Below are 20300 nucleotides of genomic sequence, written 5' to 3'. Positions count from 1 at the left end.
ACCGAAGTTGTATGCTGGATGGAACACTACTGTTTCTATATGAAGACTTTTTACACATTGAAATACCAACAAGGAAAAAGTTAGAGAACCAAATGGAGAAGACAAAAATCTCTGAAAAGCAGAGGGAAAGAATCCAGAAGCCAGCACAGCACTCCCCACGCACTGAGCTGGGAACAGCTGAAGAAGCTACTCCCATGGGACTCCCATACTTCAGTGCACAACAGTCCAAGTAAGCAATTTTTGGGGTTCAGCCCATTTCCTGCTCTGTACACACTACTGGTTGATCTTTTTCATAAGTTTCTGGAATGTACCAATGCTTCCTAATACAAGCTGTTCAGAACAAAACCTACCATAAAGTTACTGCTCGCCCTGTTCTTCAGACTGAACAAAACCAAATCTGCCAACAGACAAAGGCAAGGACCCTAAGCAAAGATCTGTTCAAGAAGGTGCATTATAAATGGACAATTTCTACCTCCCCCTATTAAAAATTTAACATCTTGAATGCAGCCAGCACTCAATACTCGAGAACATAAATCATGCAGAGGATGAACACCAGTGTCTTTCACAGGCAAGACATAAGCAGACAGATGCTGCTAGGACCCATTCCTGCCAAAATCCCACATCCTCCATTCTAAAGTTATATATAGAACTTGCTGGAAAACCACCATGGGACCAGGTGTTGAATGTTGTTGTGGTAGGCGAGAAACAAAAGGGAGCTTCTTCCATAGAGGAATATTTGGGAAGATTTCTGAATGTTCCTGGAGAGAACTGGGTTGCCACCTGCTTGGAGAAAGGCTACCTTAAAGTGCTCTTGGCTGCAGAAACAAGTTTAATAGCTTAATAATAAGGTCACATTACTAGGTGGAGAAAGAAAAGCCTAAGACAGAAATATCCCTGAAGTTTATCCTGAAGGGAATCTGTTTTCAAGAGTGACATGCCCCATCGGCTATAACTTGTCAACAGCAAGAAAGGAAAGTCAACTAGTATTTAGTTAAAACCCTTTCCAGACAGAAACCAGGCCCCAGGCCCTACTGTCACAAGAAGGAACCTGTGTGAGCTCTTGAGACACGGTATTTTGTTTGGCCTGGAAACAGAGCTGTAGGCAAGACATTTCCACGCAGAAGGATGTTTATTCTATTACAAAACACAGTGCCAAGACCACGTGCTACTCCTGCAATCCCTACACGGGGACAAAAATACATCCCCAGGATTATAACAGGACTGGGTGAAGGGAGTCCCTGATTTGCAACGTTTCTTCATGTTTGTCCCCAAGCTTTCTCCAGACAAACCAACAGCCCAGGAGGAACAGGCAGTTACTGGGTGTCCTCACTTACAGGGGCCACAACCTGGTACCCATTGCTGTGGTTTTGGCTGCAGCTACTGGAAAGTTATCCACTAACTATCCAAACCTGGAACTTGAGGAACAAGGCCGAGAACCCTTGAAAGGTGTTTTCACAACTCTGCCTGTTTGCAGCCTTAAACACGAAGCACGAGAAGCCCGCCAAAGAAAAATACACTGAATAGTAAAACTTGGAGCAGAGTTAGTGTCAAATACATTTTGGAATTGCTATGGACACAGAATTACCTCCAAAACTCAAACATAGAGAAGTTGGAAGCAAAGAGCAGAGACTCAAAAACAGTCAGGGTACAAGAGACCTCAGAAGGTCTCTAGGCCAACCTCCTACTCAACACTGAATCCAGACTGGGTTAATTAGGGCCTTGTAAGCCAGGAAACATGCACAACTTCTCCAGGCCCCTATCCCAATGCTTCATTTCGCTCAGAGTTCAAGAAGTTCCCTTGGTATCAACCTCAAACTTGATGGGATTCAGTTTATTTTTTTTCCTGCTGTCACAGTAACAGGCCTGGCTCCATCCTCTCCGTGACCTCCTCTGGGCATTTGGCAGCTACTGTCAGAGGTCTTCCAGTCTGAAAAGGTTAATTTATCTTTTCTACCTCAAAATCTGATCAGAACCCTTGCAAAATACCAGCCATGCCTGAGAAGAGATTCAGCTACAACACCACTTTCTGAAGCCTGTTTTGTTTACCTGTTGGAAGAACAGTACAGGATGATATTAACACTATCATTTGCACTAAGAGAAGCTCGTTTGGAGAATTATGTATGAAAAATGCACAGTTTTGCACAGGTTACAACATACTGAGAAGACCCCTCAAATACTTTATTTCACAGTTCACGAGAAAATGTTTTTTAAATCCCCAAAAGCTGCTTTGCAACTGAACCGAGATCTGCTACCATGATAAAGTGAACTTAACTAGCCTGGTTCTATTGCTCAAATCAACAAGCATACAGTGGTGTTCACTGTGATTTTTTGTGAACTCTCAGGTTTTAGGATAATCGTTTTAAGAAAAACAAGTACATAGTCAACATAAAGCTTTTGAACAATCTCCCTTTAATCAATCACCTTTCAGGGCTGCTCTGAATAACTACGTTTACTGTTGTAACAGAAAATTCTCAAGGAAGGGGAGATGTATACGTACTTTTACTAACGCACATAATAAGATTTACAGCAGATTTCAAAAATAAGCAATTGATGCAAAATCACCAGCTTATCTATCTTGTCTCTTCACTAAATCAAAGGAGAAATTAATAATTTGATGTCTGGAAAGACCTACAACATTTCAGGACAGCATTCAATTGTGATTTATTTTAAAACTTCTTGAAAGCTCTTTATAAATAACTGTGTTTGTATAATTTCAAATTAAGAACACTTAAGTTCTGCTGCAGATACCAGACCCCACAAGGCAATGAGATAGGGTCAAACTGGATCTAAATTCAACCCAGAGAACTCTGCCAACATTTAAGAGGCATGATCAGAATTGAAAAATCACGAGAGGGTTTGGAACAGCTATAAACAAATGCTTTTCTTCCTGCACTGCACAACTCCAGCTCTCTGATTTTAATCAGACTACCTAATATTCACTTTCCAACCTTCACCTGTTCTTTCAGAATTACCCATCACCTGCTCAAGGAACCATGAAATCAACACAGATAACTGTGGAAAATCCATTCCACAGTCTGACACAGCATCCTATAATAAACCTTGTCATCCGTGCTTAAACACAAAACTCTCAAGTCTCAAAAACATAGCGTGTCATGAAAAGAGAGCAAGAAAAACAGGAGGATCATTAAGGTTCTACAGTACCAGGATTTATTTTTTTTTAACATGTCTCTGGAAGATATGTCCTGTACTACAAAAAAAAAAAAGTCCAGGAGCTTGTTCCAATATTACTTTTGCAAAACTAGCTTGATCTTTTTCCTGGATAACTACTAATAACTATTGCATTGATAATGAAAGTTTTACCTCTACTACTACAGTAATGCACAGACGTTGTCAAACTACAAGTAGTAGTTGTGCAGTGCTCTTTCCTTCTTTTATGCACTGACAGACAGTATCTGTTTAACACATGTACAAGAGCAAGTCACTGAAGGATTCATGACACAAAAGGCTCCTGTATCTTGCAGAACTCTCACACGCCTATATTCACATTTTACTTACATTTCTGGAGTCTTGGACTTGTTTTTTCCATTGAAGAACTCAGGAAGAGCGCGACGCTCAATCACATGAATACTGTAACAAAAATACACAATTCAAATGCCAAATCGTAAATAATCTTAGAGTACTCTACACACCTTCAAATGACTATCTTGAGAGCACATTTACGGGAAGGAAAATACTTAGTTTTTTAGAAACCTGAGTATTCTAGTACAAGCCTTTGAATTAAGCATTTCCATCAAATAAGCAAAGCTGTATTAAAAACGCATCACGACATTCGGTCACTGATTTGAAGCAAAACTACGTACTCAGTGCCACCATAAACAAACTGTGAAGAGAAGACTGAGGAGCAGCCCATTTTCATCTGCACATTCACAAGTTCTGCCTTCCAATGGAGGCATCTTTCCATTCTCTAGACTAATTACTGTTAGCATTCACCCAAGAAACCAAAAATTCCTCAAATAAACCACGCTTTTATGGTATATACTTAGAAGATGGGAGTGTAAGTGCATGCTTTGAACCCAACTCCAAAACTTATCTACAGAAATTACTGCTGCTCACAAGTCAGGCAGGAGACTGACTGGCTTCAAGAGCACTGCCAGCACCTCCCTGGTCAATTAGGAAACTAAAATCCAAACCACGGCTATTTGGAGCAACTTAACACTTTCTTAAAAATAATTCCTCTCCTTTGGACTCCAAGAAGAAATAGGGGGTTAAATCTGACCACTTATGGAACAGCAAAACTAACGATACATGAAGTGCTATGCAGCATGTAAGAGTGGACTAATGTAAGAATCACAGCTAATTCAGCTCTAGTTATTTGACAGATCATTTTTTCCCCCTTGTGTAGCTGTTCCAGGTAAAACGTAAATATTCTTTTATTAGAATTTTCCATTCTGCATGTACTACAAGCCTGACAATGTAAATAGCACAGTAAAAACTTATAAAATCAACTTGTTCAGCAACTTATTCTCATATTCCCTAAATAAAAGATAGGATTGATCTATTTTTAACATAAACAAGGAAATTGGGTCCTGAAGGGTCATTGCACCTGTGGAGGTCTACCAACAAATAATTAACAAGAACATTTGGGGTAATCCATGGCATATATTAATATATAAGAAGGTTTTGACTGCAAAGCAAAATTCCAATGTGAGTAAAAGCCAGACTACATGGACCTCAATTACTCCACTGTTTTTAATTTTTAATATGCAAATTCTATGAGGAATGTCAGATTTAATACACCTAGTACTAAAGGAGGAAAGAGCATCAAGATTTAAAAATATTTTATAAAGTATCAGAGATGCAGGACTTGTTAAAATAACTTGAGGGTAACTTCATACAATGGCACATCATTCAAATTAAAATCTGGAGAACAAATTGTCCTTTAAGAGTAGTTACTTTTAAAGGAAGTACAATTATTTTTTAATACATGATCTTCTCTCCTATCTTCTCAGCTTTTGGCCAAACCTGCAGTTGGCCTTCAATACTGACACTGCTCATTCTTGTCATTCCTGCAAAGAACATTAACTTAAAGAGGAAGATTAACTGATAAACTGTTCAGAGTTTAGTAGCAAGCAAATTATTTGGTTCTTGCAATGAAATCACCCATAGCATAAATGATTACACTGAAAATGAATTGAGCATCAAAAAGTTTCTCTGTTTACTAGAAAATTAATTTTAGTAATGACTGCTAAAACAGCAGTTTATAATACATTTTAAGAGAGGCACATTAGAATTATTTCTCATCTTGCTTCAAATTTGTTGGAACTGGACACAAAGAAATATTTGCAATTTGGGAGGGCTGCAGACAGTACTTTATATATTCACATGAGACAAGAAGCATCTTTCTGGCATCACAACAGCAGTTACACCTGAAGTCTGAGGCCGCACAGCGCTAAGTATATGCTCTCTACATCCCCAGGACTACAGAAACCTTTCTCCAGATGAAAGAAGTGCTCAGGGACACCAAAATGTCAGTCCCAAAGTTGTGCTGCTATTTCAGCCTCAAAGCCGAATCAGCTTAATGTGCAGATTGTTTCTGGAGCACTAGGATGCAAAAATCAAAGCTTTTTTCACATCCTGCTACCTTATGGATACCTACTCTTCCCGTCACAGAGATGTTTTGAGGTTGCCTTTTATAAGGTCAGCACGGCTACATCTGAGCCAGTGAGAAGTTCATTCTGTTTCTTTAGAAATGCTGCATTAGTCTCTGAGCTGTGCTTCACAGGCTGCTTTAGCTCTCAGGAACACCCTCACAGCTACTGCTACCACAAATGCACCCCAAGGAGGTTTTAACCAACTGCTCCCAGAGGGTACCTGTACAATAACAGAAGAGTCAGCTCATGACAAAATGTCACCACTGACATAATTTTCCCAGTAGGGAAGTATTACTGTACCTTCATATCACAAAAGGGAATTGAGCACAGAGGCTATAGATGTACCTACCTCGGGTTAAAGTACACCTCAATTAGCTCAAGCTACGCAGCATTTCACTCTGCACACATGACAGAACTGTACGTACACCTCAAGCTTCTCTGCTCAAAAGCAGCTGGAGCACCTATAAAAGGCTGTGTTCCTTGTTTTTTCTGCTTCCAGGACCATCTCCAAGTGGGAGAGCCAGGGGACTGAGAAAATGGATGGTTCTGTTTAGGAGGATTTAGGTCAACTCAAGCTACTAGCACAGACATCATCCAAGCAACTGATTCCATGTAATAAAGTTTGCCAGAGCTGAGAACTGAACCAAAGGCGTGAATCCTTGTACTCAAGTGTCCCAGTATTTCTCTTTGGGTTCCAGTCCAAACACTGCCTTGATTCCTAGAGCTACGAAGGAACGCATGCTCAAAGAACAGACTTCCCAGACATCCATTCCTTATCCTGTTTCCAAAGTAACTTTTTATTAAAAACAAACAAAAACCTACCGAAGAGTTTTAACTTGTAGAGAGACTTTCATTCCCACACCACAAAAAACTCAGTATACAGAGAAAATCAGTGTTACCCTAGCAAGTTAAGTGGTCATATCAAGTCACAAACCTATGTCTCCAAAGAGGATCTTGAAATGGAACAACCGACCTCCCTGCACAACTGAGGACTTATCCTCATGCAAGTTATCAGGAAAGTAGGGAAGGAAAAAGGAATTAAAAATCAATGCAAAACAAAAAATGCTGATACGGTAGACTGAATATCTATGCTATCTGAAATCCCCTTCCTCACTCCCAATTCCCCAAAACTGACAGAAGTCATCTTGGGAAAATTTATGGGTGGGAAAGATGTACCTATACATGGGAATTAGACCCAAAAGGAAGTAAAATCTTTCAGCTCTTATCATGACTTACAAGAAACCACCTTCAAAACTCTACGTGCCCGGTATCAAATGACTTTCTTACCAGTTATAGTCAAACCAAGATGCATAGCTTGGAATAATGATGTGGTTGGTTTGTTCTGTGACGTTATCTTCACCTGGATCAATTGACCGACTTTGATCGCCTTTGTTAGGGTCTTCATCTTCCTGTATCAGAGAGGAAATGCACTGGTTAACACATTGCAAACAACAGAAGATACCTAAGAACTCTCAGGCAGCGGAGTTAGCCTGTAACAAATGCTTTTCAATCCTCTGCAGCATAAAATTTTTGATGCAATCTCTTGTCAGTGAGGAAAGCCTCAGGGACAAGAAACAATCAGCTTTCATAAAAAAAATAAAGGAAGCATAAAGCCACTAAAAAGCTTTTACAGGGACAGTTGTCAAACCTTACGAACATACTTGGCAATACAGCTAGATCATGCTTCAAGTCTTGTCTATAAAATTTGAAGTCTAAGTATAGGAGAACGTCTTTGCATTTCAATACTGCAGTATACTGCAACGAGACATAAATACAGCACAAATCCAGAGAATTTTGCAAGTTGTCAGCCTTGCTCTTGCTGCCATCTCCAGATACTGACGCTGCAACAATTTTTATTATTTGTAAAGATGACTTATTTTTTGCCACTCTTTCCTATGAACTTTCTCACAAGAACATTAAAAGAAAACAGATTCATTACTTCTCCTAGTTTTACTGGGAAACACTTGTCAGTGGTAATAATTTCCCGTCTGCAAAACTGCATCTCATTACCCTACATTTTTGCTTGGATAAACTCATATTAATCGATCATAAAGCTGGTCTTGGATACTTCCCTGTTGTGAAGAAGAAATACTAAGTTCAAATTGTAACCATGCCATGAAAACTCTGGCACAGAATATAAACATCCTGTGTTTGTTACAGGAGATGGACAAACCTTTCCTGCTAGAACTTAGACTAATAGATCCCAGATGCAAGAACGAGGGGGCAGAGGTTTCTTTAGGAAGGCTGTTGGTAATAAAGTTAATAGGAGATGTTCTAACAAGAAGGCATGAAGTGCTGATAATGGGTCACATGCGTTAACAGGTTAAAGAAATCACGGCTTGCCCATCAGAAAATTAAGACTACATATGACATCAGCACAGATTATTGTATGCAGAGGCAATTTAAGGCTTTCACTAGATCACTTTTCTTGTGCATTTCTAACAAAGAACAACTGATAGTTGAGCTCCGTACCTGACCACAGGCAATTCAATTTTTAATGATTTTCTTTATCTGAATTACCAAGCCAGTCAGATTTCAAAGAAACAGAAAAGGCTGTTAAAAACAATCAAGTCCCTAAAGCAAGATTTTAAGACCACCATGTTGCATCTTTTGAGGCAATTAAATTCCTCCAGAGACAACAAGGCATCCTTCTGAATCTATTTAGTGACCTGACATTGGACCTGACATTGGCTGTTCTGAAAAGAAATCTGCTAGTCCTTTCTGCTAATCCTCTCTTCATCTCCAGAACTTCAATATCCTTCTCCTCCAAAAACACATTCAGTAAAGAGAAAAACCATGAAGAAAAAAAAAAAAAAAACAACACTAAAAAACATAACATTTAGGATAGATCATAAAAGCAAGCCTCTTCCAACTTGACAGCGAAAGAACACTTGCAGCACGAGTTCCACAGTTAGGGGTCATTCTACATGCAGGGGTGGAGAAAGTGCATCACCAAAAAAAAAAAAAAAAAAAAAGAGTATTTCTCATACTGGAAAAGCCTGCTGTCTTTTCAAGATGGTGTCCCTAGCTTGAAACACATTGCTCACCTAAGAATTTTGGCAACGTGTCCATGTGTATATATACCAAGATATTTAAACCCACTGTTCCTTAGTGTGATACCAGAGCCTAAAACCTGTAAGAAAGGTTACTTACTAGCTAAACAGCATTTTTCTTATCTAGAGTGGTCTTTTTTCCCCAATTTAAAACTTGGAAAAAGTATTTTTAAGCACTTCTGTAAAACAGATATATATTGGATATTTATAATGAAATACAATAAGATTGGAAATACATCAGTATGAAGAGAAAGTCAGATTTTCTTAATGTGTAACTAAGGACACGTCCATCTGTGTCAACAGGTCTGCAACGTATGAACTAACACAGATGTGATCTTTTTCTTACCTGCCTGATCAGACAGGCATCTTACTCAGCAAGCTGTTAAGAATAGTGCCTGGCATACCAACAAGGCAATTAGATACAGACACTACACAGGCAAATCCATTAAAAATGATCAGAAAACGTATTTAGGGTTTAGATTTAGTCCTGAAACCTAAAGAAAAAGCACAGCCTTTGAGAAACCTGAATCTGAAAACAGTTTCTTTAAAAAATACTTTATACCTGTTTTTGTTACTCATTTCTAAAATCTTAGATTTGTAAATACAGAATAATCTCACGCTATTCACAGGATTTTTACAATAGCAAACCAACATGCCCACCAGCAACCAATTTGATTTCATATATCACTTGAGAAACATTACAGGGGTAAATTTCTGAAGATGCAGATCTCAGTTTCTACCAAATTCAGTATGAAATGACTGCTATTACCTTTCCTCCAGTTGCCACTGTCTCCTCATCCTGTTCATCTGAAAGGTAAAAGTATCAGGAATTAAACTAATAAAACGCACCTGACTACTCAGAATCCTTTCTAGCCATGCAATTGCTTAATTGGAAAGACTGCTTCATTTGTTTTGGGAGGGAAGTGAGAAGAAAAGCAGAGTGGACCACACATCATTAAGACAATCTCATCCATATGCAGGCACCCAATGATCCCAGACAAAGGAACACATACGAGCAGAAATACAGAGGAAGGATAATTAGAGTTTTTCCACACTTAGGAACCCATAATTAATTACTGCCTGGCCCAGTGCCCTAGATGTAGCCTTGTATAATAGGATATGGGACACTAGTTTCTCTCTTATGCCGAAGGACTAGCAAAGCTCAGGGAACCTGTGATTCACCCTAATGCCTAATCCACGCAATAAGGAAAAAAAATATACCAAAAAGAGCTCATATGTCACTTTCAGAAGAAACAAACAATGCCTACAAGGAAAAAGCCTTAAAAAGGGAAACAGTAAGTACATTCCAGCTGGAATACATATGAAAAATTCATTAGTTCAATAGAAGAGTAGAATTATAGATTCTTTTTAAAATTGAGAGTTAAAAATATTTATTCTGTTGCCCACAGGCACGACTTTACTCCTAAAAGGGGTGTGTGTGCACTCATGTGTCTTTTTGCATTTGTTTTACCGAGGTCCGCTACTGTTCCTCCTTTCACAGGTGTGTTTTCACTGTCTTTCTTTGGGTTCACTGTAAAAAGAAAGATCGAAATCCCAATGATTAATCATCAGACAAGATACAATTATCAAAGTTTAACATGTTTTTAATATCTCATCCATAAACCATTTTGTTGGTCATGTTTTTGCAGTTCAGAAGAGTTCATCTGGTCAGTGTCGTTGGAGAACAACAGACCATTTATTTGGCTCCTCTCTAATTTCCCATCTGAACACAATGCAGCATCTATTGAGGCAGTCACTGTACTGTGCTCTTCCCACCTGCACAACACGGAACGATTCTTACATGCAAATTCAAACCAGATGAACGCCAAACTATGTGACACCCAAAATGTCTTGGTGTTAAGGACTGGCTAGGCTAACCTATTCCTGACCTATCTTTACTTACTGCATAAATTGATGCTTTTCCCTTGCATCAGGCCTGTTACTAGAGTTTCCACTAACTTGATGAGAATTCTTTTAATCTAGAAAACTTCATGCCCTGACACATGAACTCAGTACACTGGGCAAGAGCAAGCCCAAAATAGGCATAACTAAACATTCAAGTGGACTGTCATAAATGTATTTCAAGAAGCCTGAAGAAGGTGAATTCGTTGCCTTTCTTGGAAGTCACATTCAGATTCTCGTCTAGATCAGCTTGGATGAGCACAGACTACCTGGCCCCATGGCCACGAAGTATTCCAAAGATTTGATAACACATTTATTTTCTCTATACAGTGTAAGCAATTCTTTTAACATTCAAAGAATCCAGTTTATACATATTTTACCATTTTTGGGAAGTACCACTTCTTCTATATTAGGTACCGGTGTGGGATCCTCCATGTCCTTTGTAAGATCTTCTTGCTCATCTTCTTCTTTCTGCCCTCTCCTTTTCCCATATAAGGCTGCTTGTCTAAAAGAGATCATATACAGCTACAACCATCAGACGTTTTCACCTAGACATTATTCTTCACTAGGTAGCAGGATTAAAGGATCGGGTTAACATATTTTTGTGAAAACATTGGTGCTTGTGGAGTTAACAAAAACTAGTCCCTCCATATTGCTAAAATAAAATAACATTTGAAAGGACACTATCAAGTTCAATTTCGCAATGTAATCAGATTCTCACCCAGAAGTACCTCTTGGTTTCAAATAACTAATGATCTTGCTTCAAGACTGTAGAACACCACTGTATAAATTCTTAATTCCAACCCAGAACTGTCTCCAGCATGTTGGCAACACCTGCATACTAGTGAGATTCAAGGCAGTAGTGGTTTGCATACATTTTTCCTTTTTAGGAAAGTTGCAATAAAGGCATCTGCTGCATAGAACAGAGGATGTGACAGACCACTTCAAGGCACACTGCCTCATTTTAACAAAAAATGTATTTTATGATCAATTCTGTGTAGAGAGAAAGTCTTTTTGGAAACAGAGCCAGAATCACCTAAGCTTCTTCTTACAGGATTTAACTCAGACTTGACATTAGGAACAGAAAAGTCATATAATAAGCTAATTCTTTCTCATCTCAGATGATAAATTTCCAGTCCCTTTTTTTTTTTTCTCCTCCCAGAGCCCCACAAGACCACTAAGCAAGACTTGAATTTTTAAGGACTTAAGTATTCTCCTCCATACCATGCACAAACCCCATAAGTGATAAGCTGTTATATGCATATAATCTTGACCTTTATTTAAAGGTTGAATGAGTACCGAGGGGATAAGAAACAAAAAAACACCAATCTGTAGGCCAGCTGCAATCAACAAGTGCTACTCCAGTAAAGCGACATTTGAGAAGTGGACTTTAAGACACCTGGCTATGTAGATTAAAAACTTCTCAGTTAAATGCAGCAATTTGTGTCTCTCTGCTTCAAAAAGCATACACATACTATTTGCTTTCACTACCAGAAGTGGTTTATTTTAGAAGCAGCTGAGTAACTTTCATTTGGCAAGTTCTACTACTCCCAATGCAGCACTGAACCTTGTCACTGAGGAACAGATAATATCATGACTTGCACTAGATTCTCCTCCACCTGCAGGCAATACATTTCTATGGAGGAGCAGGGAAATTATATGTATTGCACTAGCAAAATCACACTAATCTATTGCAGAAACAATTATTCTACTATTATCTAAGGTGTGAAAAGTGACAGAGGACAGATCTTCCCATAAGTGTATCTTCAAGAAAATTAGCCTCAGCTTCCAGGAATTAGATACTTACCCTTTCTTCCCTGTCTTTTTTCTTGACTCCACAGGAGTGGGGGGTGGAGAAGGAGAATGCTTTCTCTTCCTTGTACTTGCTGCTGCTTTCCTGTCTCTCCTCTCTGGACTACGTACAGGCTGTTAGAGAAATGAAGGTATTAGCTCATCCCAAATACTACAGTTATTGAAACGCTGTAGGCTACTCTTCCTTAACACATCTTATAACAAAGGAGCTAAAAGTAGTAATATAACAAGCACCATATTCAGCTCCATACTTTCCAAGTACACATCTGACATTGTGGAAAACCTTAACTTTTTTATAGCCATCCCCCAGATACCACAGTAACTATCTATATAAGAACTGTGCTATATGAGCAAGATTCAACAGCTAATTTCTGATGTGTTCAATATACTCTATCCATCAGGAAAGATTTCCCATCGAGCAGCCTGGCCTCAAGGTTAAACGGGCATGTTTTCGAGTCCTAACTTCCTGCATCAGGAGGGATACAAAAATTGGAAAATTTGGAAATCAAACGACACTGTTCAATGCATTCCCTGGTTTCGGTTAAGAGAAAGTACAAAGCGGGTCTGATCTCTTAGCGTCCTCAGCAAGGGGGATGGGGGTAAAAAAAAAAATTAAAAAAAAATCAAAAGGACACACAGTTCTGAAAAGACGTAACAGAAGAAACGTCAGACGAAAATTAAACTAAATTGTATTATCATAGGTACCTGAATCTGTTCAAACAGATTGAATTTTAGCAACTTTTGCATAGAGAAGGAATATTAATTTTTTCAACAGGTCACTCATAAGCAGAGAACCACCTACCTCTTCATTTTTCATGGAGATTCTCTGCCGAAAACTCACTGATTTCCTGTTCTCATCTACCTCATAATCCTCTTCATTCATCCATTCGTTGAATATATCTGTGTCCAAAATCCACTTGGCATGAACCTAAAGAACAAAACAATATATTGACGTGTTGATTTTTTTTTTTTTTTTGAAAAGTTAACTCCACAGCAGACCTAATAGTACAAAGGGAATACCTGCAGTTTTGTTTAGGGTCTCAAGTTACAGACATCTGAGTTTTACACACAATAACAATTCTGAGGCAATGCAATAAAGGATGAACATGCCTCCAAGCCTACTTAATGCCTTGTCTGTTCCTCAGTCATTTTTAAGTCATCTGAAGAGCGAGGTCAGTTCTCACAGCTGGACAATTGCTCTATATTAAGTGTCCCAGAAATAGTATGTTTTTGATGCCAAAAATTACCATCAAAATCCTCCAAGTACAACACAGATCACCTTAGCAGATATAATGTGCCACAATGGAGACAAAAAAAATAGGCAGAGTTGGCCATATCTTGAAAAGAAAATATTGACTATCTTGACTTAAAATACCATCTTCAAATAAGTTCTAGTTCACATCACATAGCTGAACAATGAAAATAAATTGAGCTTCAGTGGATTTATACACAAAAAGCATAGTATGTGCCATTTATTTCCACGGAACAACTAGGAATAAGTAGTGTTTGAAGAGACCAAATTACCTTCTGACCTGAGCTGCCCTTTCCTAATTCTGCTATTCAGATTAGCAGCACAGGAGCACAGATACAGAACAACATTCCACGTTATGTATAAAAAGAAGTCCAATAATAGGACAATAAAAGAGTATTTACTACTGTTCGATTGCAATTGCTTTGTATTGTCCTCTTGCAATGAACTAAATCAGAAAGATCTTTTTCCTCCCTGTGACATCAGCAAAGAGCAGAGCTCCCATTAGAGTGAATCTTGCCATGAAGGAAGATGAGATGAGACCCTCAGGGATTCTTTAAACAGCCGCTGGTTTTCTCAGAGACGTTCACGTTGGCTCTTACTCTAGGGACAGCTGCATGCATTCGTGTACCACAATTCTTTAGCAATATCAAGGCTTTTGGTAAATTCAGTCAAATCAAGAAACTTGCACCCTGCAGGGTCCTGAGGGCATACAGAAGCTGGTACCTACATCAGTACCGAGCCAAGACAAACAAGCCAGGCGAAACAGGGGAGTCAGGGAGCCCATGGCCACACATGATCTAAAACCACACCACTATTCTACTTTGCTGGAAATTAAGTTGTCACGACAGCAATAATAATTCAAGAAGAACAACAAGATTTTACTTGTACCATAGAATTCAATTTCAGATTTTCAGTTCTCCAAAGTTCTCATAAAGAAGCTACTCAATTTCCACATAATCTAAGCCCTAATATTTTTGGCCATTTCCATTCTTACAGGAACAGATGAACTTTCTCCACACAAAAAATGCTTTAAACCCAGTGAGAGGTGTGAAATAACCTGGGGTTTCTAACTAGTAATTCCTTCCTCTAACAACATTCTTAAAAAAAAAAAAAAAATAAAGATACAGTATTTTCCCCAACCTCCTCCTTAAATACTGTATAATACTATCATGCCCAGTCAGTCTCATCCCAGAGATGGCTGCGTTTCAGCAGCAGGGGAAGGATTTACTTTTAACACAAACCACCTCAAGTCATGCCAAAATAAACATGGTAATTTTGACATTATCAGAGATGCATTAATTTGCCCTTTTCACTCCCCAGAAATTTCTCAACAGCATTCCTTCCCAGACCAAGGAAATGTTTCAGGTATTTTCATTACAGCTCTGGAAATAGTGCTGTTTTTCCATATATATGGAAATGCAGCCATTGATACTCAGCAGCGCATTAAAACATCTAGCCAGTAACACCTGGGGATGAGCTATATCAATACAATAACTTTGAGAAACTGTTTAAGAGAGACTTACCTTCCATGGCTTTTCAGGAATTGGAGGATCTTCAATTTCAGCATCTATTTCATTGGCATGAACCCAAGTGTCATAGCTAATGAGAAGAGTCAGGAAAAAAAAAACAACAAAATTGGTCCCCTGGGCTGCTCATCCAGAAAGATCACCAGCAGGGATATTTATTCAGCAGTTTTGACATGTTCAAATCATACTGCTGGGATAGAATAGCAAATAATTTTCCACTCAATGAAAGTTAAACAAAAGAATAATCACTGGTTTCTGCTACAGGAATAGGGCACACTGAAAAGGGAGGTGTCGAGGGCATCTAACACATGTTATTAGCTTTTTGAATTTAGAATCCATCTCAGTGAAGTCAGCTCCAGCTTGAAATCACACATCTAGTCTCCAGATTCAGGGGTACAGATAAAAATTTGAGTCACCTGTTCAAACTCTGGCAGTAATTAAGTCGTTTCTGTTCTTATGAGTTTAAAGCAAGAGATACTAGACTCTTAGACTAAGATTGCATGCTCTACTTCAATCCCTCCTGCTGTAGGATCTAGCTATTGTTTATATCCACTTTTCCCACAAACACTATTCTCCTTTTTGGCTTTAAAGTCTTACTAACTTTGTGGAAAGGCTTACCGTGCCCTTTGGAAATTGCAGCCTTCCTACTGGCTCTGCAGAAGACTAGACTCCTTTTCTAACTTCACCCACCTGACAGTACCATAAATCAGTATGCATAGATCAGTGTTAAAACCACTGATTAATCCTTTCAATTCTTGGAAAAAAAAAAACAATACTAAATTATTGAGTGGTTATACTTGTAAGACAACCACTGCTTGTTCTGGAACAGAAACAGTGACATTCAGTCATTCAGAATCAAAACAACAGGAATGCAGTAGTGCCTGTTTAGATTACGTTTTAGGAAGAGTCAAAGACAGGTCTGAGCCTGCTGCTCTGCAGAACAAGAGCACAGTTGTAGCCTATTTCAGGAAAGTTAGGATTCAGCAACCTGAAAGAGCAGCTTGTTTGAGGACGTGGATTTACCTACTTGCAAATTCTAATCAGTACTTTGCCTTTAACAAACTTGAGAAAGATTTGGGGTGTGCTCTCCTCCCCCACCTTTATTTACCTGTCTGGAAAGAATCCCCAGTGTACCAGCACCTGCTTGTCTTTTTTCATCACAGGTCTCAGCCATTCATCTGCAAAGGGGAAAGAGATCTAGCATCAGATTCAGACTTAACACTCAGCACACTAAACATTAGTCTGCTTTTCCATAGCCAGGCATAGAGAAGTCATTGCAATTCTCCCTGATGAAGTCTACTGTAATGAAATTACGGTGTCCTGACCTGCAGCAGTAATACACTTGCCTGCATTAACTTTGCCATGCATAGACATTCACGTGCTCTGCTTGTATACGACAGATGTTACACGAGTAAAATCATTTTAATGCAGCGAATTATTACATTTCCTGCCCTGGCCATATATATTCATACCCTAACAAGCTCATGATTAAGACCCAGTGGGGCTTGAAACAGTCATCTGCTCCTCCACAGAAGGGAGGGGAGTTGCTGGCTGACAGGTAGAAGCACTGTCAGCTCATCTTGTCCCATCTCATCTCCCAGGTGCTTTGTCAGGTTGGGATGAGACAGAGCAAATCCTCCAAAATGACGTTCATTGAAGACTAATTAAAGACAACAGAAATGAGGTAACAAGAGAGAGATTCTCCAGTCTGTCAGGACTTTTTTTTTTTTTTTTTTTAAATTGTGCAAATGGAAAAATTAAACATCCCAAGACACTTTGTCATCAGCTGGTAAATTCTTCCTCTTTTTTTAATCCTTACGACTTCTGAATCCCCTCATTAGCTTCTTTTATTGACTTACACTTATTTCACAAGACCCTCTCTCCTTCCAGTACCAAGTTCTACCCTCAACATATACTTAAGAAGACGGCAGGAACAGAATAAAATTTTGAAGGAAGAGAGTGATGTGATGGGGGAGTGGTGATGAAACCAGCTTTAAAGAAAACATTTCCAGGAGTTTCGTGAGACTTGGATTTCAAATTTCTCCTTTCACATCAGTGTTAACACAGGCTTACTGAGCAGCACTAATGCTTTGCTGATCTTGTGATAGGGTGTACGCTCAGTTTGACTGGTATTTTAAGGTGTTTTTTTTTTGTTTGTTTGTTTTTTAACTGCACACTGCACATCTGACCTATCCCCTGCAACTCAAAGAAAAGTATGTCCCAGAGAAAAACCTTGAATATTTGCACCTGTATAGTGTTACCCTGCTTGAATTCACAGCTTTTTTCTCACCTTACTGCAATCAGACTTTGCAAGAGAGCTCTATCTAGCACACCTGCATGTTCACTGCCCACAAGACAGATAGAAAGTACTGTGTTCAACCCTTTTCCAAGAACCTGAGGTGGTTAAAAATAAATACAAAGCTGTAGCTAGACACGATATTCCCAGAAGTACAGGACACACAAAGCCAAGAACCAGCGGACAAACAATCCGTGACCATTCCAGTATGGAAGTGAACACTTCCATCTAGTGGAGATCAGATGCCAGGGCTTGCCAGAAAAAGCAAACTTAACGACAGCAAAGCTCAGACTCAACAACAATCATCCCCTAGACAATGAAATGTATTTAAGATGAAAAAAAATAAGAGCTTGTTTTAGCTACTCGCTGAAGGATACAACTGTTTAATTGCTTTTGAGGTGCCTATTTCCTATAGAGACAGACTGCATCATAATAAAGCCAACGACCCAAATCTATCGAGTCTACATGTTATTGTATCCACCTTGCCAAACCACATGCAATGATAACATATCAGCATTCCCAATCTATTGCCTGGGAAGAGTGGAACACGGCAGAAAGTTTTTCACTCCCTTTTACTTTGGCATCTACGACCTTTCACACATCTCATGTTTTCCTAATGCTGCTTCACTCAACATTTCAACCAATTCTTGCACACGGGGCAGACACACCAAGGAAGTTAAAAAACAGTGGAAACTTCAATTTTAAGCCCCCCCACATCCATTATCATTCCTTCATTTTTCATCTAAGTTGATTTCTTCTTCAGTTCTTCCAGACCCATAGGCTTTGCTCCCTTTCAGCATGTTATTTGGGACAAAGAAAATGTTCATTTGCTTTGTATTACGCTGAATGATGCATTCAACAAATATTAATAGCTCAGTTTCCAACCCAATCACTGAAGAGTAGTCAGTGTTATGCACCCTTTCCTGAAAAGGTTACCTCAATTAAAGACGTGAGTGTTATACGTAACAGAAGTAGGACACACGATGATTTGATTTGGAGTTGTTAATGCTAAAAACACTTTGGAAGTAGCTCTCAGGAGCAGGCTAAGAACATTCTGTGCCTCTGTGAAGCCTCCCGTAAGCGCTAACAGAATGTAGTTACAAGATTATTTCCACTTAAACAATTGGAAAGCATCTTTACCATCATCCATTGAGGTAGGACTTGGATAAACGTGGTGGGTAGCCTTTGATTTCTCTTCAGTTACTGTTCCCTGTGGGAAGAGTGAAATGAAAGACAACACTGCATGAGAAACCTTCACACTACCCCAAATTTCTCAATCATTTCTTTTCACTCACATTCCATGCAACCTAGAAATATTTGAGGCTCACCACAACGCAACCATGAAGAATCCCAGCTCTAATAAGCACTAGAAAAAAGCAATTATTTTGAGACAATTTCTAAATACTACAATTTACATGATATTAACTCTGACAAGTGGGAACTTAACTAGAAATGGCTAACATGAGAAGGATATCCCCAGCATTCAAGTCTGTACATTAAATGACAAGAACTCCTACTCTTTGTAAAAAGACTCCTACATCACAGGAGGGAGTAAATCAGAAACATTAACTTTACACAACTTTTAGTCACATAATCAGACACAAGCACAATTTTTCTTCTTGAAGGTTTAGAAGAATTTTCTTCATGTATGAGAGGCAACAGGCAGACTCCTTGTGTTTATGTAGATGCCACAATTATACATATATACACCTACTGAACCTACATCAGCATGGAAAAAGATTCTGCTATATAACTAGATATCTGTTAAACAAATGCATAATACCACATAATCAAGAAAACCCTCTCCTTTCCTCATGAGGGGGACCAGCCGGATTCTCCCAGTTGCTGCAGAGACACTGCCAGTCTCCACAGATGAATAGCCTTTGGCAAAGACAGCAGAAATTCACAGAACTCAGGCTCTTTTGCAGAAGAGGAATTATGCTTTGCTATAGCTTTTTTTTATGAAAATATTATTCAAGATTTACACTCCATAACTATTTGACAGATTTATTTAAAGGACTTAAGAGCAGATGGGACAGTTTAAAGCAAACAATATATGAACAACTTATTTGAAGGAGTGATCAGCATCAAAAGGAGAAAAACTTCAAAAAGCATGAAGATGCATTATGTTATGGTAGAAATATTCAGAGACTACTCCGATTTCAGGGACTGAAAAGATCGTTTCTACCCCAAACAAGAGTTTGCACAACTGGGTGGAAGGAGAGGAGGTGCTCTGAATAGCAGCAAAAAAGAAAGCTAGAAAGTGAGAAGAATTTATCATCATTCAAAGAGAAGAAAAGTGGTTAGGCACGACTGAAGGACCTGCAAAGAGTTCAAGAACAATAATGGAAATTCTCCCTTCACTGCCCACGAGCTGGAGAGAACTCTCCAGGTATCTAACCTGACCTTTATGAATCATATCAGTAAGTTTCATTTGTTCCCTAAAGAGCTTCAAATAAACAATACACAGAAACTAGGAGAACAGGAAATCTTTCTAGATGCTATGTTGACTGAAGAGAAAGGGATAGATAACTTTAAATCAGCTTTCTGAAGGATGCAAGGAAAATATAAGGCTTATTTCCTGCCTCTGCTGAACTGAATACGACTGGAAGCTGGAGGCATAACAAGATGTACGAGTTCTCTACTGCCAGAACACTTTGTTTTTTAAATAGATAGATATAAATGCTCATCTCACTCTTTAACTGCTTTCAAGATCCTAAATTATTATTCTGGTTCTTCTGAAAAGAATCCTCAACGTTTATAAAGAAAAATCAGACAAGGTCTGACTACGAGAAGCAGTAACATCTTCATCAGCAAAGACTGCAGGGAGGACAACATCTTCCTGAT

General features: G+C 38.8%; 1 protein-coding gene across 2 annotated transcripts in view; it reads right to left on the bottom strand.

Moving 5' to 3' along the window:
- The window catches only part of SMARCC1 (SWI/SNF related BAF chromatin remodeling complex subunit C1), a gene marked incomplete at its 5' end in the record, with an annotated part of 82047 nt that overhangs the window by 45445 nt on the left and 16302 nt on the right, over window positions 1–20300 (bottom strand). For both annotated transcript variants that reach the window (XM_084282207.1, XM_084282208.1), the window contains 10 exons: window positions 3517–3588; window positions 6900–7021; window positions 9435–9472; window positions 10137–10196; window positions 10948–11072; window positions 12375–12493; window positions 13182–13307; window positions 15155–15230; window positions 16266–16335; window positions 18594–18663. In XM_084282207.1, coding sequence (XP_084138333.1) covers window positions 3517–3588; window positions 6900–7021; window positions 9435–9472; window positions 10137–10196; window positions 10948–11072; window positions 12375–12493; window positions 13182–13307; window positions 15155–15230; window positions 16266–16335; window positions 18594–18663 — 878 coding nt within the window. The remainder of the gene's footprint in view (window positions 1–3516; window positions 3589–6899; window positions 7022–9434; window positions 9473–10136; window positions 10197–10947; window positions 11073–12374; window positions 12494–13181; window positions 13308–15154; window positions 15231–16265; window positions 16336–18593; window positions 18664–20300) is intronic.

The sequence above is a fragment of the Netta rufina genome (genome assembly GCF_964035555.1).
Source record: "Netta rufina genome assembly, chromosome: 2".
In the NCBI taxonomy this organism is placed as follows: Eukaryota; Metazoa; Chordata; class Aves; order Anseriformes; family Anatidae; genus Netta; species Netta rufina.
The sequence above is the reverse complement of the archived record's forward strand: the minus strand, read 5'-3'. Positions and strand labels throughout refer to the sequence as shown.